This window comes from Amblyomma maculatum, chromosome 7, assembly GCF_055883805.1.
Source record: "Amblyomma maculatum isolate TAMU_Amacu chromosome 7, ASM5588380v1, whole genome shotgun sequence".
Classification (NCBI taxonomy): Eukaryota; Metazoa; Arthropoda; class Arachnida; order Ixodida; family Ixodidae; genus Amblyomma; species Amblyomma maculatum.
This window is the reverse complement of record NC_139350.1, coordinates 6,155,108-6,178,254: the sequence shown is the minus strand read 5'-3', so window position 1 is coordinate 6,178,254 and position 23,147 is coordinate 6,155,108. Positions and strand designations below refer to the sequence as shown.

Genomic DNA, 23,147 nt, shown 5'->3' with positions numbered 1-23,147 from the left:
CTGAGTCGAAGATCCCAGGTTATCATGTAGATTTAACCTAATAAACATCTTCATATTTCCAACGTAACATTTGTCAATCGTTCACAGTAGGACAATATATTTTTATTGGATAGCGCTGTCAGCTTAGAACAGGTTGACATCAATTTGTGTATAAAAGTTATATGCAGGAATGAATGAAAATGACACATGGAATTCGCTACATAGTTAAGTGGTTATGCATTAGGCTACCATGGCAGCTGAACAGCTTGGAGTTGTTCACAGCCGGGTGAGATTTTCATGTGTCATCACGCTAATGCGAGCTCTCCAATCGAGTGGCCTTGACCCACCGTATACATCGTTGCCGAGCAAGCGCTAAGTGCTGACATGGACACACTAGACATGACAGTATATACTAATTCGTGTTGCCAAATTGTGTGAAGCGGAGCTCTTATATCCTTAAAATAAAAGGGTTCTACCACGCCGACGCCTCCCTGAAAGCGCAGCCAGGCGCAGCTCTCCGCGCGCGGCTGTCCCCGAAAGGTGGCGCCGCGGCGGTGGCGACGGGAAGTAGGCGCCTCCCGCCACGGCCGGTCTCGAGGGAGAGAGCGCTTCTCTCGCGCGCTCTCCCCCGAGACCGGCCGTGCTCCCGCCGGTTTTGGGCGACGTAGCAGGCAGCACCTAGTGCGCTTCCATCGAGCGGCCGTGGCTGTGCATGCGCTCGCTTTATGCATAGCATAGCGGCCCTCGGTATATTGTCGTTCGAGAAACCTAAATAGCTTCATTGGCGCCCCTTTTAGTGGTAATGTCATCGGGACAGCAATGCGTGATAGTGGACTGCACAAACAATCAAAGAAATCGCAAGCTGCCGAGAGTGTATGCTGGAAGCATGCATCGACAGTCCGAGTTCGGCTGTGATATATTTCTGTTTCACCGCTTTCCAGTCTATCCTGATTTATTTCGCCCATGAACGTTTTATGTAAGCCAGATAGACTTAGCACCGATGACGAACTCACGAATATGTTGCCCATTTCACTTCCTCCGCCGTAGTAACCACGCGCGCCGGGCAGGCCGTGCCTCCCGCAAGCCCTCCGCGCCATTCTCCCGCCTGCGCAAAAGCGTGCTAAAATCTGTTCTTCACTCAAACAATAAGCCGACAGCAAAAAAAAAAGAAAATTTTGCTTGCGGATTTCTGACCCATACCGTGTTATTGACTATTGCAATACAAATACGTTACGTAACACATTGCCGCTGGTGCGGGGCGCGGCTCTCGTCTGCACGCTGGCTCTGCTGCTAATGCGTCACCGAAATATACATCTTTCTTTTACTGATACAATGGGATCGGCAGTAATGCAGTTCCATGAGAGACCATTTACCCTAGCGTTGAACAATTACATATTGCGCCGTCGGATGTGCCTTCGATGCGAAACAATTTAGGCCTAGCGACGACTAGGCAGTAGCGCTCGACGAGAGTGCCGTAATCCTCCACGCCAGCGGGCGGTGCCGCTTTCGTAAGCGCTGCTGTATGTGCTACTAATTTGTCGTCTTCGTTCATTATGCAGTTTAGAGCGCACGTTTTTCGACGTTTTGCTCAAAAATACGTCGTGCAAACGATGCTGCTGCGACGTACGGGACGGGGGTATGCGATGTTGCGCCGCGGGACGATCACCAAGGCTGCATAAAAACGGGACGAACACCAAGGCTGCATAAAAGCGTCGACGAATGGTACTTTAGACACTACTTCTTTTATGTGCTGGCCTTGAACCGTGGTTTAACTTGAAAGTATACATTTCTGAAGCAGGACAGCTCGATCGTATATCGAAATGGGTCGCTGTTCACGTTAAATCAATGCGGCGATAACTGGAAAGCATATTTCGCAGTATCTGCATTCCGCGTTCGGTAGCTGCCCGTACGGTTCATTCGCTGTGTGTTTATGTGTGCAGTTACCATTGCGATTGTAAAATATAATTGAAAATACATGTATGGTGAAAGATCCAACCGATATACCCTCACTGCGGAAGTGGAGCGCAGCCCTTCGCAGTCACCCCGGCCGCCAGTGCTGTTTCCAACAGCTGCCGCCATGACAAACGGATGGTATACGATTTGCTGGCGCGCTCAAACAAAGCACAAATAGCACCAAGGTGTCGGATGGCTTTCACGAGCACCGCGAAACAGCGCTTTTACACTGCCGCACCGCAGCAACACATACAGCACAGCCCAAGATGGCGTGAAGAGGAGCCGCAGCGGACTTTCCTAGTTTGGTTCATACGGGGCGCAACCATCAAACTAAGATGGCTGCGCCCAGGCATCGAAACTAAAAAGGCCTATAAAAAGCAGCGGCAGACTCCATTGCGACAGAGACTATACTTTAGAAGGCGTCGCTGTGACGATGCTAGACACTAGCTGTGTGAGCGTGTCTGTATTCTCTTCGGGTCAGCTTCTCTGCCCGTTCCTTCATGATGTTTTAGTAAAGGTTGTTTCGTTAGAAGACGCCTCGTCTTTGCTGGGACCATTGATGCCGTCCGCCGAGCCACGGAGCTGCCAGCCCAACGCTACCGAGGGGCCGCGAGCCGCATACTCAGCGGTGCGATACTCAGGCGCGTGCGACCCAAATGTAATAGCGCTAAAACTACCGTGACCAGATCCATTTCTTGTCGCGCACGAGAAGCTGCTGGTGTTTACTGCAGACGACAGGAAACGGCCGGGTCTTCGCTCGCCCTTATTTTCATGGCAAAGAAGCGAAAGGAGTTGAAATCAAGTCCATGGTAGAAGCTGTAGAACTTCATCAAACAGCCATTGCCATGGTTTGCAATGGGCGTGTTTTCTTGTTTTTCAGGGAACCTTATTTCGTTACATTGCGCTTTCGTGTGAACAGTTTCAAACACCAGCTTTGAACAAATTGTATTGTGATTATACCTACTACACTTGTCTTGAAACAATGATTTTAAATAAATGTTAGGTGTGTAATGGTGGTTTTTCCTCAATTCTAACTTTATCATTCAGTAACAAATAAAATGATAGCTTCGACCTGCGTGTTTGAAGAATAAGACAAAATCACAATAACAGAGAGGTCGGCGACACCAGGGACGGGATACTACAAAACGAAAAACGCGCAGAACACCTGGCATTGACATTAGATCAGTAACTTATAATAGCTGCACTGAAATTTGGCGCAATTCTGATGTTACCACTACATTACTGGCGATGCTGTCTGCTAGTGTCGCAGAGGCGACACTAGCAGACTGCTAGTATCGCACTAAAGTCGACACTAGCAGAGCGCCTGCCATAAGAGAACTGGAGTGCGAAGTGGCCCAGAACGTGCTGTTTGCCTCTCGCAGGAGCTGCTCGTACTAACCCACCAGTAAAATGACGCAGACGTCACTGTTCAGAGCATAGTCTGACTGGTTACTGAAGTAAACGCGAAGCTTCACGCATTTGGCGCCTTGCGCGTCTGCTCAGCTGAGGTGATCTGACGAAACCTTAGCCTTGCTGAAGTCATATTAGTTGGATTAATTCGCTCATAAGTAAATAAGAACGTTTGCATCGGAAGTACTACGCATACCTGTGGCAAAAATAAACTTCCGTGCTTGCTGCTGCCTGGCTACGGTCGGTCTCTGAATAGTGCTCGGTTAGGCGCTGCTAGCGCCACCTGGTAGAGTTAACATGAAGTGTCTCACGCGCTGACCGCCGCTCTTACCACACTACCCAAAGTATTCTAGTACCCGGAACAACAAGAGTAGCCTGTTGCCTACCAAACATGGAAGTAGTGGAAGTGTGCCAAGATAGAAGCGGCACAGTGACTGCGGCTGCAACCGATGGCTAATGCTAGTGAAACTTGGTTCAAGGATAGTTGAACCTGTAAAATTTTTTATTCAAATCAGAGTGTTCAATCTTTTTGTTTTATTTTTATTTTGGGAAATTTTGAGGCGGTGTAGATAAAATATACTTACTGATCGAGAACTACAGAGTTTGCTGAAATGAAGAACATGACACGCAAAATGCTGAGAAAAAAAACAAAAAAACATGGGCTCAGCAGCAGGACCTTAGTGCATCGTGCAGAAGTGCAGGCTGAAAACTTTTCTGCGGCTCCTGGAGAGAGACTGGAGACTTTTCGCTCAAAAAGCTGCAATAACAAAAACAGTTTCCTACGGCATTTATAAGTGCACAAGTTGCATAAGATGAGTAAATACTGGTCTGCGAGAAAAATTCAGTGTGCATGCCACTTCTTTTTTTTTTGAGAACTACAGCGTATCAATAAAAACCGACTCAATCCTATAAGGCTGCACATTTGCTCATCCCTTGTAAAAATTTAATCGAAGACAAAAATGGCATTCGGACCAATACACTTACTAATCCTACACTGCTAACTTGATGTCACCTCTCCACGTTTGAGACACCTATCTTCTAATCGAGTTTTGCTTACTTCCACGTAGTGCTTCGTTCATACTTTCACTACAGTAACCAACGTCGTCGTCTTCATGCACCATCTGGTGGCCAAGAGTCAAATTACATCCACATTGAAAATGAACACGGGGGCTTAGTAGGAGGTCTCTTGGTAGTGGATTTTTCTTACAGTCCCATAGGAAGTGTTCTTGCCCCCGCAATGTAAGCACATTGAATCAATGGGTTCTATAGTGATTTTCGACCGAAGATCGGCGTCATGACTGCACCAGTTTGGGCTCTGCGTAGGTTTCTGGCCCGTTTTCTATAAGATGCGGGCGAGGTGCACGGTAAACTTTTTGCGCATCACAGGGCACCTGGCTTAGGCTCCTGAGAGAGCCAAGAACACACAAGCCAAGCTTGCAGAATAGGTGGGAGAAGTCGCCCTCCGTTAGGAGGCCACTATACTCCCATCCTATTGATCTGTTCGATCAATAAAGTTTCTCCCACCCAAAATGAGTACCATAAATTCCGGTCTTTATGCACCTTTGCCTGCGGAGACAAAGACGGCGACATCCGAAGCGCAGCGTTGAAGACAGACCGTTTAGAAAGCGAAGAAACCGTCCTGCCGAAATGGCACAGTTGCCAGCAAATCTGGTGTGTTTGCCTCGGTCAGGGCGCAGCGTTTATTAGTGGGTAAGAAGTTTATTCCGCCTGCGCTCGCAAAAGTAAAATGTCAAACATGCTTCATAGCCACACACATGCGCTCTTTGAGGATGTGCTACGACACCAAAATGAGGCCTCCTCGCGAGTCCGCTGCTCGCATTCATTGTCTCTAGCCAGGAACGAGAGCTGACAGAAGGCAAAAGTTTGCATAAAGTTCAGCCAATCAAATGAGTAATTCCTGCTGCTTTAATTTAAATTAACGTCGAAACTGGCTCGCTATGACAATTCGCTGTCTATAACTGACGTTACCTAAACGCTGGTTTCCAATTCATTCCGCCTCATTTGCCTGATGCCACGAGTTTCCATGCAAATAACTAACTTGCATTCTGCGTAGTGATCTTGCATGCGCTAAGACTTTCTTCTCGATTTCATGTTCTTCGAGGAAGCGCCGCGGATGCACGCCTCAACCGGTGGACGCTTTGCACACTTCCTGTACTCGAAATGAACATTCAAGTGTCAAAGTGTTTTTTTATTTCTCTTGGTCTCATTGCGACGCGCCCAGCAGGGCCCTGACACTGGTTGGCATTAAAAAAAAAAACGAACTCGATTCCAATGGTAGCCCTGGTAGGACACTGCGCAGTGTTTGCAGATCCTCACTGGTTGCTGCTCTGGCCTTGCAGCGGAACTCTTAGGGCGTACCAGAGGCGAAGCATCACAGCAGTCAAACAGGGATGTTTCGACTCACCATGGCACGCTTGTTGTACCCCCCCCCCCCCCCCCCGGCATGGATGGTCTCACGACGGTACACGTCCGCCCATCGACTTCTCCATAGCCCATGTTCTCCATTTAAATGCTTCTCCTCCCAGCGTTGCATTTCAAAAAAAAAAACTGACAAAAAAAATCTGACCCTGCTCATACCCCCCCCCCCCCCCCCCATTTCAGCGTTCTCGGAGAGGTGCCTTGGACAACAACAACAACAAAAAAAAGTCATTTGCTTAACGTGTCACATGATCAACGAAGGGTCAGTCTACCTTTGATGTCAAACCCGGCCTTCTGGCCTCCGTTGCGCACGGTAAAACCTTCTCCGGTGGCAACCATGCGCTTTGGGCCCATCTTCAGGATCACGAACTTGTTTGGATTGCAGCTCAAGGAAGCCTTGAGAGTTTGTGTGCAAACCGATACGGTTCCGACCGTGGGTGAGGTCCAGATGATTCTTCTCCCTGAATCTCGAGACACCTGGACGTCTCCCCAAGGCGTCTGCTTTATCCGGACACCACCGACCGACCAGATTTCATCACCATTCCTTGCTTCCTTGCATTCCGCCTGAGTTGCGATTTCAAAGCAAGTGTTCACATGTTTGGCTCCCTGCTTTGAGTCCTTGCGAAAGACATCCGAGGCCACGTCGTAGCAGAGGACTTGGAACTTCTCTGTAGTGGACTTTGTTCCCGACTCGTCTACAAGGTACACGAGGCCGTGGTCGAGAGCACTGAAGGTGATGCCTCGATCGGAGAACTTGACCAGCCGCATTCCTGACATTAAGTCCATTCCCCGGCCTTCATGTTGCAGCATACGCCCGCAGGGGTGGCTGAGATACACGCGGTCTCCCCGGCGGCTGATGGCAGCCATGCAGTGTTTCGTGAAATTCACAACACGCACTGCATTGTCGACTGAGATGTCCACTCGGATGCGATGCTTCATGAATACGGATACAATGCCGGACATGGTCACCACCGGCCCCAGAAAAGCTTCAAGCAGGTGTCGTTCTACGGCTGCAGCACAAGCTCGTGCATCCCGGCGTTTCTTGGCAGTGCGCGACTTTGATTTCTCAGTGTTGATCCTGCGCGCTGCGCCCGTGGCGTTTCCTTTCTCTCGCTCATTCAGTTCACGCAGTGCCATGGAGTGAAACCAGCGAGCGTACTGGCGCTGCTGCTGAAGTACGTTGGCATCAAAGTGGCCCAAATTGATTTCGCGTTGAACGTTGCCTGGTTCCGAAGTCGTGTAGAAGTGGCTGCTCATACCACTGTAGGAGGGTCCCATGAGAAAAGGTGGTAGTAAGAAACGGGAGTATAGAGTTGACCAGTATAACTGAAGTGGAGAAACTTCCGGCCGTTGGTTATCCACGTGGCCACAGTTAGGCACTTGTGGGCTGTCGTTGTTTTCACGGTCGAACTGATGTTGTGGGTCTTCGGGCTGTTGACGTAACTCTTGTTGACGCCGACGCCGCTCGCGGCGGCGCCGGCTGCGCATACTGACTCCGTTTAGGCCCTGGTGGTTTTGGGGCATGGCGATCTCTAGTATTCCCCGCTACCTGCAAGAAAGATGAGAAAGCTTGTTTATCCGCTCAAAATTGGCGCTCCTTCAAAGCTTCGATGGCGGTTCCGTCGCACAGGAAAGGCTGAAAAATAATTTAGACTGTACTGTCCTCTCTGTTCCGTATGCCACAGTTAACAATAAAAAATCGGGCAATTGCATGAAGGTGTAGAGTGCAGCAGACAGTGAAAGTGCAGCAACCGTAATTTCTTAAACTTAATTTCTGATAACCTCTTTACATGCGCGCCTGAGGAGCACATCCCCCGTGAGGGATGTACATCTGCATATATCTCCTGTCAAACTTGAAAATTTGGCTGTTAGGACACATTTTTTTAAAGCGTGGCAAGTGCCTCGTCGTGTCGCTCTGTGTGATGGTAGTTTAGGCTTGTTGGTAGCACATGTCAACAAAAATAGCGCAGAGACATAGCAAGGACAAGCAAGGACACACACGAGTACACCCACGAGCGCTCGTGTGTGTTCTTGTTTTGTCTCTGCACTATTTTTGTTGACATGTGTGATGCTGCAATGTCCACCGTAAGTAACAACAAATGCACAAGTCCGACGGGAATCAGCCATAACTCTCCTATACACAGGGAACAATCCAATTGCTTTGCAGCTTAGCGCATCAGGCAACGTGCGCTGACTGGTATTTGCCGCGGTATGAAGCCTGGCCGCCCCATGGTTGTCTACATCTAGGCAGGGCGCAAGGACTGCTGCTTTGCAGTTTCTATCCCGCTTCAAAGCATAAAGCTGGGCTAGTTGGTGTATCATCATAAATAAAAAGACTAGCGCAAATAACACAGACACAGACATAGGAGAAGACAGGACGAGCAGCTCGTCCTGTCTTCTCCTATGTCTGTGTTATTTGCGGTGGTCTTTTTATTTATGATTCTATCCCGCTATTTGCCACAGCAACGACGCAGCGCCATCCGCAAAGTAGATTCAAGTACGGGCCAACGAGATCGCCGCCAGCCATGGGCTAACGGCGATACCTCTCGTCTTCAACCTGCTGTGAACAACGAAATAAATGTTTTACAATCCAATGCGCAAAGCCGTAAGCTCCGTTAGAACGCTAGCCACAACGTAGGGGTAAAATAAAGCGCTTGCGGCGGACGCGCATCCCTTGGCACGCGCTCATCATGTTGCCGGGGGAGAGGAGGGAGGGGAGGAGTAGGCGGCGAGAACACCCGTCGAGTGGGCGCTTTTCTCTCCAACACAATGAGCGCAGCAGCAACACGTAGATCTCTGGCGCTGTTTTCTCTATTTTTCTTTAAGCTTCATTACGTGCCTCAATGTTTCTTCCAGGAGATGCAGCGCTGAAAAATGCTCAAAGCGGTTATTTCCAGCCCCGAGCCTCGGCGAAAAGTTGGGAGCAAAAACGTAGCGCGCAACAATTACACTTCCACCTATCAGCGCAGTACGAGCACGAGCGCGCGTACTAGTGCCACAATAGACCTTCAGGTCTGTGCCTATAGGCTACGTTAGGGCTAGTGTTATTCCTAGTCGCCCGCAAGCAAAGCGGGATATTTGTGCCCCGGGAAGAGAGCAGCAAGGCTAGAACGACGGTAGCAAGTTGTCCGCATGAAACGGGCACAGAAAACTAACAGGGCACACGAAAATCCACTTACTCGAAAAGGCGGAGATCCGCGGAGCAGTCCGAGCTGGCGGAGTGCAGCACGCGAACGCTTCGAACACTCGTCGTTGTTGTCTCGCTGTCTGATTTCGACGACGTCACCGCCACGTTCGCGCGTGCCAGAGAAAGGCAGTCAACGCTTTCGAGTCTCTGAATTCAGACTTTTTGCTGCCATTTACTATTGAAAAGACGCATACGAAAAGCTCTTCGAGGAGTAAACATAAAATTAACCGCAGATATAGTCAAGCAATTAATAAGTGCCGTATTCGATGGATACGAACCATTGTTGCCTTAGAGACTAGAGGAAGAAAAAAAGAAAGGTACGCTCCAGTTCTGGATGTGCCTAAATATTTGAGCTATACATTTCCGACACTCTCGAATTGTTACGAAGCCCGCTGAATTTGAATTCATGGGTGTCATTTTCTATCACCGGTCTCCGCTTCACGGAAGGAGGGGTAGACGGCTTAGTCTTGATATGTGTGCATTCCAGTGAGGCACCTAAACAGCACCCCTGCCCAAGTGATTAGGGCTGCTTCTCCTTGAAACTGTCGCCAAGTGTTTGTGCCTGCTACGGAAGTGCAGAGTTCTCTGCAACTGTGCCAGTATGCATACAAAGACAACTGATGTCTAAAATGCCACCAACTGTGCGCGAGGTCTCAATAACTTGGATTACTACAAGGAATTTGATTACACTATCACATAATCCCCCTCCATTCGCACCCTTACTCTCCTTTACTTCCTTCTTCCTGGGAAGTAACAGGCCAGGGTCTCTTTACCACTGGCCGAACTCTCCACCTTCCATTAAATACAACTCTCTCGCTCTCTCACCGCTGATGTGATTCGGTGCGAATACACTAAAACATACCGATATCCACATGGGCACGTAATTTTCACAGCACGTGAAGTGCTACAAAAAACGCAAATTACTCCGTTGTAATAAGCCTTCACACTGTTTCTTCGACAACGCGCGCTAATCATGCTATGATTACTATATTGCGACCGGCAGGTTCCTCAGTTTTCTTCAGATGCCTTCAAGGATACCGCTATATTTTTCTTCAGGCAACCTTATGTGGCTCACGAGACGCGAAATCAGAGGCTGGAAGTTATCCACGGAGGCGTCCACAAAATATGTCCACGGAAAAGGCTCCCATTCATGTGATCACAACAGTCCAAGACGCCGCCGGGGTTACGGCACTGGACTACTGTAGTTACGGCAAGTGGTTACGGCACTGGACTACTGTACCCGAGGCTGCGGGATAGGCGGCCGCTTTTCGATGGAGGCGAAAAGCAAGGCGCCCGTGTGCTGTGCCATGTCAGTGCACGTTAAAGAACCCCAGGTGGTCGAAATTTCCGGAGTCCTCCACTACGGCGTCTCTCATAGCCTGAGTTGCTTTGGGACGTTAAACCCCACAAACCAAACCAACCAAACAACAGCCCAAGAAGGATGGGTGGGATTGTGGAGCAGCATAAAGGAAATAAGGTATGTAGTATGTCGTAACTAGTAATTGATGACGTCACAAATTCATATAACTTAGACTCGTGACAATGATAACTTGCAAAAATGACGTCATTGTAGTGTCCTGACAATCTATGACAACGATTTGGTTTATAAGGCTTAACGACTCACGTAGCTCAGGCTATGAGAGACGCCGTATTGAAGGATTCAGGAAATTTTGATCCTCTGACTGACATCTCACAGCCCACGGACGCCTTCCTTTTCGCCTCCATCGAAAAGCGGGCATCCCGACCAGAATTTGATCCCACGTCTTTGGACTGAGCAGCCGCGCACAGCCACCACGGCGGTGCCATACGACAGGAATGAATTCTAAACATAGAAAAGTAGTATGGCTAAGTATTATCTATCACTTTCGCGATTGACAGCCTTATAGCAACTGTGACTTGGAAAAAATGATGACATCATTAGTGTCATGGCAACTTCAACCATGACGACGCTGTTAACGTTCTGTATACATTATGTCAGCAAATTTGGACAACCCTGCAGTGGCCAAAGGATTGGAGGAGGTCAGTTTACACCCCCATTCCAAAGAAAGGGAGTGCCAAAGATTGTTCCAACTACCGCACGATCGCGCTTATTTCGCATGCTAGCAAGGTGATGTTGAAAATCCTCTAAGGTAGGTTGCAGCAGTATGTGGACCGGGAGCTTCCGGACGTGCAAGCTGGGTGTCGCAAGGGCAGAGGAACTAGAGAGCAGATTGCCAACCTTCGCTAGATCATGGAAAAAGCAAGAGTTCCAGAAACCCATCTACTTCTGCTTTATTGATTATGCGAAAGCGTTTGACTGCGTAGATCACAGCAGATTGTGGCAAGCTCTCCAAGAGATGGGAGTTCCAATTCACCACATCTGTCTCCTCAGGAACCTGTATGAAGGGCAAGAGGCCACAGTCAGAACCGGGCATGGTCTTACTGATTGGTTTCCGATTGAGAAAGGAGTGAGGCAAGGCTGCATACTGTCGCCCTGCCTATTTAACCTATATGCAGAGTGCATCATGAGGAAGGCCGGTCTGGACGAGTCTTCAGCTGGAGTGAAGATTGCTGGAAAACGTATCAACAACCTTAGATATGCGGATGATACCACTTTAATGGCAGAAAGTGAAGTGGAACTCAAGAGACTTCTGATCCGCGTACAAGAAGAGAGTGAGAAGTTTGGGCTTAAACTGAACATTAAAAAGACAAAGATCATGGCGTCTTGCCCTATCAAGTCCTGGAGCATCAATGGACAAGAAGTGGAAGCTGTGACAGATTTTCTCTTCTTGGACTCCAAGATTACCCCGGAAGGAGACTGCAGCCATGAAATTAGGAGACGCCTGCTTCTGGGAAAGAGAGCCATGGCTAGCCTTAACCGCCTAGAAAAGAGCAGAGACATTACACTGCCAACCAAGATCCGTATAACTCGTGCTATGGTCTTTCCAGTTGTGATGTATGGATGCGAGAGTGAAGAAGGCTGACCGCCAAAGAATTGACGCGTTTGAATTGTGGTGCTGGCGGAGACTTTTGAGGGTTCCTTGGACGGCCAGAAGATCAAATCAGTCGATATTGTCGACCATAAACCCTGACTGCTCATTGGAGGGTCAAATTCTAAAGTTAAAGCTCAGCTACTTTGGTCATTTGATGAGAAGAGAGGAGTCGCTGGAGAAAGACTTGATGTTGGGAAAGGTTGAGGGTCACCGGAGAAGGCGTAGGCAGCGAACGCGGTGGTTAGATGGCATCCTTGAGGCGCTGCAGATGAAGTTATGTGATGTTAGGAAGATAGTGAGAGACCGGAAAGCGTGGCGTGATATGGTCCATAGGGTCCCGAAGAGTCGAACACGACTGAACTGAGTCATATGACAAGGATGAGTTTAAAAAGTGGAGTAATATGTTCTACCTAGTAACTTATAACATCAGCAATTCATAAAATCATACGGTAGCCTTACGACAACAATTGCTTGCAAAAAGTTATGGGGGCACTTAAGCTCCTCCCCGCAAATAACTTACCCACCCGACATAAAGCCCCATTGTAAAGCCTTTCTAGACTCGTGGTCTGCAAAATGTACGCAGGAAATGTTCGCATGAACTGAAAGTTAAAAAAAAACATTTACATCTAATGACCTCGCTTACGACACCATATCACCGTGGGCTCTTGATCAGCACAAAAGGCGCTTTGGGAAGGAAAGCGCTCATACGCAGTCAGCTTTTATTGAACCAAACACTCCCGCTATGGGAGGAGCTCGCCGCATGGCGCACCTCTCAGCCACATCTCCTGGTGGCAGGGTTGTATGCGCACCTCACCGCCGCCAGGTAGCGGTGGGCGCAGTCGCCTCCACTACGGCCGTAACGGTTGGCCTCTTGGTCGGCGGCGCTGTCGACGCCACTCTCTCCCTCTTCACGACAATCGCTGATTGCTTCGGCCGCACGCCGCGCCGCGTCCGAGTTGTTGCACTCGTGCACGGCCCGGTAGTTGCCCATGCAGTGAAAGTACCTGCAAGAACAAAAAGTCCGGATTCAAGTACGCAGAAGTGGAGGCTGTCGTCTTGGCTGCATAAAGATCGCCATTCCGGTGTCTGAGAGCAGTGCACGTATTACTGCGCGATAGTGCAGCCTCTGTAGTTACTTCCACTCGTCAATAACCCGGTATAGTTTCCAAGTCATCCAGGTTCAATCGAAACTTCGCATGTATGGCGGCCAGGTGGGCCGTATGGTCCGCCGGGTCTCCAATAAGCATGGGGGGTTACGAAGTAAAGATGCCTTGCGGCTGGCACATGCATTCGTTACGAGTAGAATTCTCAACCCCTACCTTCACATGCGCAAACATGACGACGACCAACTCGAGGTCATACATCGCAAAGTTATCAAACGGGCTCTTGACCTCCCCATTGCCACATCCAACCAGCGTTTGTTGGACCCTGGGGTGAACTCAGAGAGGCCGATCTTTTCAGCCAATACACGTGCCTATTACAAACGCTATCCGGTCGCCGCATTCTTGATCGACCACACATCCAATGCACCACCACCTTTGAGGAACGGGTACGAGCGCCAGAACCCTGGAGACGCGCCCTCAAGGTCAGACCCATTCCCCGCAACATGCCACACTCTGATCATAATGGCCGTCGCCAGGCGCTTGCGGAAGCACTGGAGCGGCATTATGGTAGACAATATGTATACTACGTGGACATTGCCGGTCCCTACCGCGAGAGGACTAACGTTCCAGGCCCACAGCACAACACGCGGAGGAAATCGCAATTGCGCTCGCCCTCTCCCTCCCACAAGTGAAACACATCATTACCGACTCCAAGGGGGCCTGTAGGAATTATGAGCTGGATTGGATATACCTCCTCTAGCCAAGCGCATCCTACAAAATTGCTGTCGGTCCAGCGACCCTCAAAATTGTAATCTCATCTGGGCTCCCGGCCATCAGGGACTCCTGGGAAATGAGTTAGCCAAACAGGCGGCCCGCGCGCTCTCTCCCCGGGCACTCAAACTTGCTCGAGAAGTCTACTCTGAGCTCACGCAATGTCTTATTACATTCAAAGAAATTACCACATATTATAAGGACAGCCACCGCCGCTTTTTGTAAAGGTCTCCGGAGAGCGGACGAAAGGCTCCTTCTCAAAATTTTTACAAACACAATGCTGTGCCCGGCAGTCTTGAAGCACTTCAATACAGACTTTGATGGGGGCTGCAACCTGTGTGGAGCGACCTTCTCGGACGTTTTCCACATGGTCTGGGCCTGTCCATCCAATCCCCACCGTTCCCAACCCTTCATTACCCACCCTTCTAGGGAGGCGGCGCTGCTCAGCTGCCATGACCTACAGTCCCAGCAGACCTTGGTCGCCAGGGCGCGAGCGGCGTTAGACGCCATTGGGGCTCCGGAATAGAAGCTCCACCTAGATTTGTGAGGGCCTGGGCCAATAGGGCCTCGGTCCAAACACCTCCTTGTACAAAGAGTAAATAAATGTTTGTCACCTCTCTAGCCCCCCCCCCCCCCCCCCACCGCCGACTTCCTGCCTTGTTTTTGTTTACATCTTTTTTCTGCAAAATAATTCAGTACTACCGCGGCCCATAAAACTCGCAACGTCGTAGTAGGCAATTTTACTTTGATGACATCCACAAAACACACATAAAGGCATAGATTAGAGAGGCTACGCAATAGAAAATAACAATAAATATCAGGCTAGCACAGGTACCACGCCGAGCTCAACTTGCTCACTGATTTCGTTCTGCGCAGAAATGCGAGCTGGCGCGTATAGTGGGCGAGTCCTTTTTAAATACATAATAATAAATAAGCTCCGAGAGCACTGCAGAATCTGCAGGGGAGAAATTCTAAAGCCTGAGCGTTGCTGCTGCACACGGTACATCGCGCGCGCCATATGTCGAACACAACGAGCGTTCCATTGAACGCATCCCAGTTCACCGGCGTTCTATAGTAGGTTTACAGGAAAGGCGCCGTATCTGCTAATCGCGGAATCTCGCTGACACCTCTCGTGGCCAGATATCGCCAACGCGAGATTTTCACAATGAGCCTAGAAAGGCTTCCACCTTAACTGGCTCACAGGAAGGGAAAGGCGCAGTATCACTTGTTTCTGTGGACACGTGGTCTTTTTTGGGGCACCATCGGGTCCACACGCCGGCGACCGGATTTTAGCGTAATGGGCTAGTAAAGCTTTCGCTCTAATAAAGAAACTTTTATTCTCAGTTCATCGTACAGGTGCTGCAAATCGTCCCTACATCGTGATGACACTACCTTACTTCCAAAGTGTTCCCCGGTGGATGGACCGGGGAAGGCACCACAAGATCGACGTCAGCGGAGGAAGCAGTTTTATCGAAGCTAGACGCTCGCTCCATAAGCAGTGAGCTCACCGGTGCTGCAATGACTGGAAGGATCGACCCAGTACAGGTTGAGGAAAATTAACCTACTTACACCTGGTTATAACGAACTAAAACATCCACCTCGTTGAGCCCGAAACAGTTGAACATGAATACCTTCATTGATTGTTGGGAGGCCATCTTATATTGGGATATTCTACAGCGTACTCTCAAAAAAGCACTTCCCATAACTTGGTATGAAATTCGATACCTTCCAGTTGAGAGTGATGAAGGTATAACTTGTGTTATATTTTTGGTTCTGGGCCTTGACAGTTTGTGAAAGACGAACACAGCTTTTCTTCGTGCAGATGTCAATATGCGTTCGGCGTGTCATAATTTCGTTGAAAGTGTTTCCTTCATTGAAGAAGTGTATCGAGCCCAAAACAATCTCCCCAAAGTGGGCGAGCATTCTTAATTACCCGGCACATCTGCGGAAATTTCAATATAAATATGTTTCTTGTGTGATGCATTGTACATATTTGTGTGTCTAAGCAGTAGCAAAACAAAAAGCCGTGGCCCAGTGTTTAAGACGCTCGGTTTCGAACCCAACCGGTTCCACTTGGCTCCATTTTCTTCTTGTAGCGAAGAGGATTTCGCCGCTGTCGCACTGACCTTGAACTGAAAAAGAAGATGTAGTTGGCGAACGACAGTTGCTAGGTCGGAAGGTTCGTTCGAACGTTGTGCCCCGGAGTTAGACGTAGAGACGCCGTCATTCCACTAGAGGTCTTCTAGACCCGAATCAGAATGGTCAACGACGAAAGACTCATGCGTGAAGTGATTCCCCTATGGCATAAATACATCTGAAACCATAGTGTGAACTGCTATGCGCAAGACATGCATTTACTTTCAAGCCGAACCTAAGCGTATACCCATGCAGATTGCTCGCGCGCAACTACAGCTTTAACCACAAGCTAAACCAGTTTTTTTTCTTTTCTTAGCGTGAAAGTACTACACGCCTTAGCACCCCCTGCTGCCTCACAAGTCTGACCGCCGCCGTGGTCAGTTGTTCCGCAGCCGCTGGTGACTGAGGGCCGGGGTTTTGTGGAGCTTATCATGAGAGGTTGCGGCCAATTACTTCACCCAACTCCCTGTTCTGATGAGGGAGTGCGTTGCCGGAGGCGTTCACCGGCATCAGGTCGCACCCCAAACCTGTTTATGCAATTCCATCGACACGCGGATTTTTTTTTTATCCGGTGGAGAACCCCGGTCCTCTTGCATGCGCGGCGAATGTTCTACCGCTACGCCGCCGCTAGCGGTGGCGTAGCGGGTTAAGTGGAGAATATGGAGAACCGGGTTAAGTGGAAATATGGGAGAGGCCTTCGCCCTGCAGTGGGTATAGTCAGGCTGATGATGACTACGTTAGACGATTAAGCAAAAAGACGACTATTTTAGTGTGCTCAGCCGTTTTTAGAGCGCAGTTCACGGTTGCGCGTCGTCGTCGCTGGTGCGACCTGTCAGGCAGAGTGAAACGCAGATGGCGAGTGTAGGTATGAAAATCTCTAATTTAGGGCAGGGAGGGTCAGATGTGTATTGGGCTATAGCGAAGGAGCGCGCAACCGGAGTGGGGCTGCGACAGCAAGAACCCGGCGGTGACAACAGTGGAAGATTGCGAATTTCAAATTGGTTTATAAGAAAGGAAACGCGAAGTATCGTCAAAATCCTTCGTCGACACTTGAACCACGCCGCAAAGGAAGATAGAAAGATGGGAGAGAAAGAGGTACCGTAGGAGGGCTACAGAATACTTTAGACCGCCTGGTGACCTTTAACTTGCACTGACATCGCACAGTACACGGACGCTGTAAGGCCGCAGTGAAAAGCGACTCGCACGTGGAGTCGAGCTGGCGGTCGAACCCCCGACGCGCGAGGCCAAGGAGCGAGCGCTGTTGTTTTATTTCTCCTTTTCTCCCCTCTTCTTGAGCGCGGGCGCGCGCGAGGCTTGGTTTGTTTCGTCCCTTCGCCCCGAGGCGTCGCCAAGAAGCGAACGGCAGACGCATCCTTATCAGCCGGGAACAACAGCGGCACGCTTCTGCGAACCACTTTACGGCCAGCTCGTCCAGCAATGTCCCACCGTGGCGCCAAGCATGGGTGCAGGGAGACGCCGTTAATGAAGCTTTTTGCACTGTCACAAGCGCTCACTAAATGTCCTGCAGAAGGCGACAATAGGCGTGACCCTTGGTCCTCCCAAGTAGGGAATCAGCCCAGCGGCCTCCCGCTGTGCCGCCAGACATCGGATGAGAGCAACGGCGACTGTACACTGCTCTGGGACAGTGCCCCCCCCCCCCCCTTTTCCTCGAACGGGACGGCGGGGTGGCCTAGTCTCCAGATCCCCCGCGGCGTTTCTTTCACAAAGGCGTCAGCTGCAAGGTCGCGTCGCAAACACGCCGGGGAGAGGAGGGAAAGACAGGCACCGTGTGAGAGGGTTTGGGGACCAACGAGTGGAGAGAGTGTGTGTTTTGAATGTTGTATTTTTATTTGGCGTAATTAAGGACCTGGGTACAAGATTATTCCCAACCCACGGGGGTTGTGGCATGTTTTTCAATAATTTGATTGGCTGCTTTATTTTCGGGGCGGATCACCGAAGGTGACCGCCCTCGGGTCTTTGTTGATGTTTGTCATCAAAAAGCGGTCCTCGGACCATGTTTGGCAGTCAAGATTGAGGCTCCGTGCTTAGCACGTATTTACAGTCCCTAGGCTTTAACCGGAAATGCTCGGTAGAAAAGTAAGGGCTTGTAGAGTGACTTCTCTGTGTGAGAGTCTATTTTGTTTTAAGTTGCAGTTGTCTGTGTGACTCTTGTTACTGTAATTTACAGTTTGCCAATGTATACTATTTTTCATCTTCTGTAAATATAATTCTCCTTTTGACCATCATCTGATCATCGTCTACTGCTTCTTCACTGCCGAATGACCACTTTTGGAGAGGCTTCAGCCGCTCCGATTGGCAACGAACGAGCTATTCCTTACTGACGCCTTTTGCGTTTCGCCTCCACCGAAACGCCGCAGTTTCGAACTATATGATCACGTTCAGCAGCCGAGCGCCTTAAACGATAAGATTCCTAGTGGCCAAAATTATTAATCATTAGTATGCATTGTTGACGCAGGAAGTTCCCGCAAAATGTGTCGCCGTCACCAAGTGACGCCATCAGCCAATGACTGGATGAAAGTTATAAGCCATGATATAAAGAAGTGCTGTATCATCAACGTGTCATTAGCCATATGTGATGACTTGGAAGTTGCTTTGGTCTGTGGGGTTTAACGCCCAAAAGCGACTAAGGCTATGAGAGACGCCGTAGTGGAGGGCTCCGGAAATTTCGACCACCTGGGGTTCTTTAACGTGCACTGACATCGCACAGCACACTGGCACCATGCTTTTCGCCTCCATCGAAAAGCCTGGATTTTATCCCGCATTGTCGGGCACATTATAGTCGAGCGCCCTAACCGCGACATGGAAGTGTCGAGTAATCTAATTGAGTCATGATCGAGACAAAAAGTGGCGAGCTATGCAATGTGGGTAAATATATGGCGTCGACCAGGATCCACCAACGTCGCGCAAACGCTCCGCATTCTCCCAGTGTCTGTGAAGTTTTGTTCGCAGCCCTCCACGACGGCACCTTTCTTTCACTGCCACCTGCAGTAAGGTTCGAGTGTCCAACGAGAAATGTGAGAAAAACTATTCATTTCTTATAAACTAATTTACCAATTTCGGTACGAAATTCGCCGGCCATTTCTTTTCGACCGCCGTGAGGTCTTACCATGTTATTTCAATAATGTTGCCGCGCTTTGCTGACATAAAGGCAAGGCCTAGAGACAGCAGTTCGGAGGTAACCATAACCAGGGAACCGAAAGGATATGAAAGCAAACATGGCAGAAGTCAAGAGAAAGTACACTGAAAGAAAAAAAAATCCTGACCATCATGGACGAGTGCTCCTGTGAAGAATGAAGGTCTGTTCTGTCGTGTATAAACCGAACAGAACGCCGGCAGCGCACCGTGCATGATAGAGGCAGAATTTAAAGCGGAGCTGAGCTGCACAGCGCAGTTGAGTGCATCACGAAAAAGGTAGGTGTGTTTTTCACAAGCCTCCGTATTAACCGACCAAAAATGTCTCCGGGCGGCGCTTCCTAACCGATTTAGGTGCTCGTACGTCCGACTCTTCAACCTACCGGTTCCAGGTTTTGTGAAATTCGGTATGATTTTACATCTTCGCCACTGCGGTGACGCTGATCAAAATGAGCAACGCGGACTGAAAAACAGCAAAGGCCGTCGTTCATTGCCAGCAGGAGGAATATTTCGTTCTTAACGTGTTGCAGGAAGTTGTCCACAGGATGTATTGCCGTGGTTCCCGAAGGTCAGTAAGGTTTTGCGAAGGTGTATGTCGTCCCATCAGTTGCATATTGGTGTAAAGGTGTGCGTAGTCATATGAAACAGGTCGTTTAATCATAGGTTATGCGATGCCATGTATGTCATGAGGCACAAAAAGTTAAATTTGGAAGCTTACTTCTTTGGCGTCGGCGCCTGCTTGAAAAGGGCAAAGGTGTACAAAATACATTATTGTATCGTGAATTAGTACACAAGAATGCATTGAGTGATAAGCAGCATAGCGCAAACGAAACCTCGTACAAAAGAACAAATTTAGGCCGATCGAATCACTGTCGGCGTAGATATTATTGCTAATTAATGCTCTCTGCGCGTCTTCAGCTCCCATCATGTGTGTTCTGTGTTTTATAGTGTCCCATATAGCGCTCAGAGTACCACCAAATATTGGCTGCAATACTGAGCAAATTCAAATGGACAAGGCTGCAAGCTAAAACAAACGTAAATCGGCCTGTACCCATTGGACCACAAATGACCGTCGGACATCCGATTTAGATCCGAACGTCCGCGACCGCATTGGGACGTCCACTGGGCGTACACTGAACGTCTTTTTCCGGACATTAACAAAGCCCACCGGTAGTAAGCCATCGGAGGTCCTGCGGATATTTGTTTTTGGATGTCCAGCAACTTCAAACCAACGAAAGTCCAGCGGATTCACTATTTTGGATGCATGAACAGTCCGTCGTGTTATAATACTCTGGACGTCCGTTGTACGTTTCTGCACGATTGACATTTTTGAAATGCACTCATATGTGTTTTCGTTAAAAAGTAGAATGTTACATGCGTCAAAAATAAGTATTTTTTGCATTTGAAGGTACCATATGTTTTCTGCTCTATATATCTGTCTAGAGTTAATACACGTCCATCTCCGTACGGCGGCCCTCTGCTACAGCCAACAACAGCCACTGCTAGCCGATCCATCCGATGCTCGAGCGCGCGCGGCGCTCGTATCGCTGTCTCGCTTCTTCGAAAGTCGTTGCTGTCGAACGTCACTTGCGTGACTCCTGAGAGCGGTAAGACCGATTTTTTCGTTCTGTAGCGTAGCCCTAGTGCGTACTTTTGGGTATTTCTTTTCTTTGCAGGTTTCGTACGTTAAGCTAGCTGGAGCCAACTTGTTGCAACCAGCCGGCGTGCAGTACAAAACGTGAGTTCGTTTGTGGTAAGAATTGCCCGCCATTGTTTCAATCTTCAGCCGATTTAGGTTCGTTGTATGAAAACGGGACGTACTGTTATGGCGGAATCGTGTAGTTGCTTTTTTATACACGTGGCATTAATTGGTTGTTCAGCTAGTTTTATTTATCCGGTTGCATACTCATTATGGCTATGCAGCAACGAAGTGATGCTCGCGTATGTGAAAAGGCCACCCGGGAGGCGAAGAAGTCATTGATGCTGCTTGACTGCGCAAGTAAATGCACACCGAGAGGACAAACCTCTCGCGAGTTGGGGACTGGGCCTACTGTGGTGGTTGCTGGACGTTCTATAGAAGGTTATAGTAGTGATGGAAGTTGTGATGGCAACTTGGTTATCTCAGCTGCTTTGAGCGCAAGTTTGCATCGCTCACGGTGCAATGAGCCCATGCAGAATTTAGAGTTTTGTCCTTGTGCCGAAGACGGTGACAGTGGAGCAGCGACGCCGCAATGTGATGGTCGAGATGAACAATATTTCCGAAATTATCTGCGGGAATGGGCAGTTAAGCACGGAATCAAAAAGCGTGCGCTGACAGCTCTATTGAAGATATTGATAGGTCATCCTGCTATGTCGGACCTCCCGAAAGATGGTCGCACGCTTCTGCGTACTCCTCGCAAACCACGGGAACAGTGTGCGGTTACCCCATTAGCACCAGGCCAATACTGCCACTTTGGTTTAGCAGATGTACTGCTTCGTTTGCTGCGCCAAGTAGAAAATCCGCCCGCCATGATTACTTTAACATTCAATGTTGATGGTCTTCCACTGTCAAAAAGTTCAAGGATGCAGCTCTGGCCTATTCAGTGCCTTGCTCATGGCTGTGGTGATGAAACACCATTTCTTGTTGGTGCATTTGCAGGGCATTCAAAGCCAGACTCTTCCAGTGATTTTCTGAAGCCATTTGTTTCTGAGCTGCAGACCTTGCTCTCTGAAGGCCTCATTGTCAATGGCAAAATTTTACATGTGACCGTGAAGGCTATTGTGTGTGATGCTCCTGCACGAGCCTTTATAATGGCTACAAAAGGGCATGGTGGCTACAGTGGCTGCCCCAAATGCACTGTGAGCATCATAAGGGAAAGTCAATTCTTTTGGACCTCCCAATCAACTGTGTCGATGACATACCCTTGGACTATATGCACCTTGTGCTTCTTGGTGTCATGAAAAAGCTTCTTTCTTTGTGGGTTTCTGGAGCGTTAGGAGTACGTTTTGGATCACTTAATCGTCAAAATTTCAGTGAGCAGAGCAGTCAGTTGCATAGCTTCATACCTTGAGAATTTCCTCGCAAATCACGAGGGCTTGAAGATCTAGAGCGTTGGAAGGCTTCTGAATTCAGGCTTTTTCTCTTCTACACTGGCCCAGTCATCCTGAAGTTTTGTTTGTCAGACAACTTGTACCAGCATTTTCTCTTTCTTCATGCTTCCCTTTCCATCCTTGCTAACAAGGTTCTCTGTCGTCAGCATGCTGCATATGCTGGTAAGCTTCTGAGGTGCTTTGTTTCAGATTTTGGTGATCTGTATGGAGAAGAACATATTTCCTTCAATGTACATTGCTTAATACATCTGTCTTCTGATGTTGAAAGACATGGTGAGCTGGACTCCTTCAGTGCATTTCCATTTGAGAACAACATGCAGGCCATTAAGAAATGCCTTCGCAAACATGAGAAGCCACTAGAGCAGTTGCAGAATAGGATGGCTGAGGCAGATCTCAAGCCATGCAACTGGGAGCCATTGAGTGAAACACCTCTTCCGCTCCATCAGCACACGCAAGGTCTGCTGTTGCCAGAGTGCTCCCCTCCTGAGTACAGAACGGTGAAATTTGAAAACTTCACGATCTCTCTAAATGACAAAGACAGCTGCTTTCTGCAAGATGGCCATGTCATTGTAGCCAAAAACATAGCGCACCTGATAAGACTCAAATGAGCTGTGCATTATTGGCTATGAATTCTTAGTTAAAGAGGACTTGTACACCATGCCCTTCAATTCCTCCAGGATTGGCATCTGTCTTGTATCGTCCCCCTCATCACCAAAGATATGGCACCTGCATAGGTTGCAAAAGATGGTTAAACTGCCAATGGGTGACAAGTTTTTAGTGGTGCCGGAGCTACACACGGCCAACTGACATGCCACTCAACCATATTTCACCTCTGTTATTGCCTGTTTCTTTGACACAAATATTAGTTAGTGCATGTTTTAACAATTTCAAAAGCAGTCTCAGTTGTCCTTCTGTTTATGTGGGTGTGAGATTTATCTTTTATTTTTTTCTCAT

The 23,147-nt window shown here is 48.9% G+C and overlaps 2 protein-coding genes and 1 pseudogene across 4 annotated transcripts in view; 1 reads left to right on the top strand and 2 right to left on the bottom strand.

The window, feature by feature from the left end:
- Positions 1 to 6,033: 6,033 nt before the first annotated feature.
- LOC146182651 (uncharacterized) lies at positions 6,034 to 7,059 on the bottom strand. Its single transcript, XM_084609573.1, has one exon. The coding sequence runs from the start codon at positions 7,057 to 7,059 to the stop codon at positions 6,034 to 6,036; it is 1,026 nt and encodes a 341-aa protein (XP_084465699.1).
- Positions 7,060 to 12,625: 5,566 nt separating this feature from the next.
- The window catches only part of LOC146182647 (serum amyloid A protein-like), a 123,638-nt gene continuing 113,116 nt past the window's right edge, over positions 12,626 to 23,147 (bottom strand). Inside the window, exon 2 of one of the 3 annotated variants that reach the window (XM_084608888.1) lies at positions 12,626 to 12,944. In XM_084608888.1, coding sequence (XP_084465014.1) covers positions 12,713 to 12,944 — 232 coding nt within the window. In that variant the 3' untranslated portion in view covers positions 12,626 to 12,712. The remainder of the gene's footprint in view (positions 12,945 to 23,147) is intronic. The other 2 variants (XR_014708626.1, XR_014708627.1) reach the window with 2 other exon arrangements.
- LOC146182650 (uncharacterized) lies at positions 20,865 to 23,127 on the top strand (annotated as a pseudogene).

What these genes read in the sequence shown, in the direction of transcription:
- LOC146182651 (XM_084609573.1), bottom strand. Translation starts at nt 7,059, where the DNA reads ATGGGACCCTCCTACAGTGGTATGAGCAGCCACTTCTACACGACTTCG.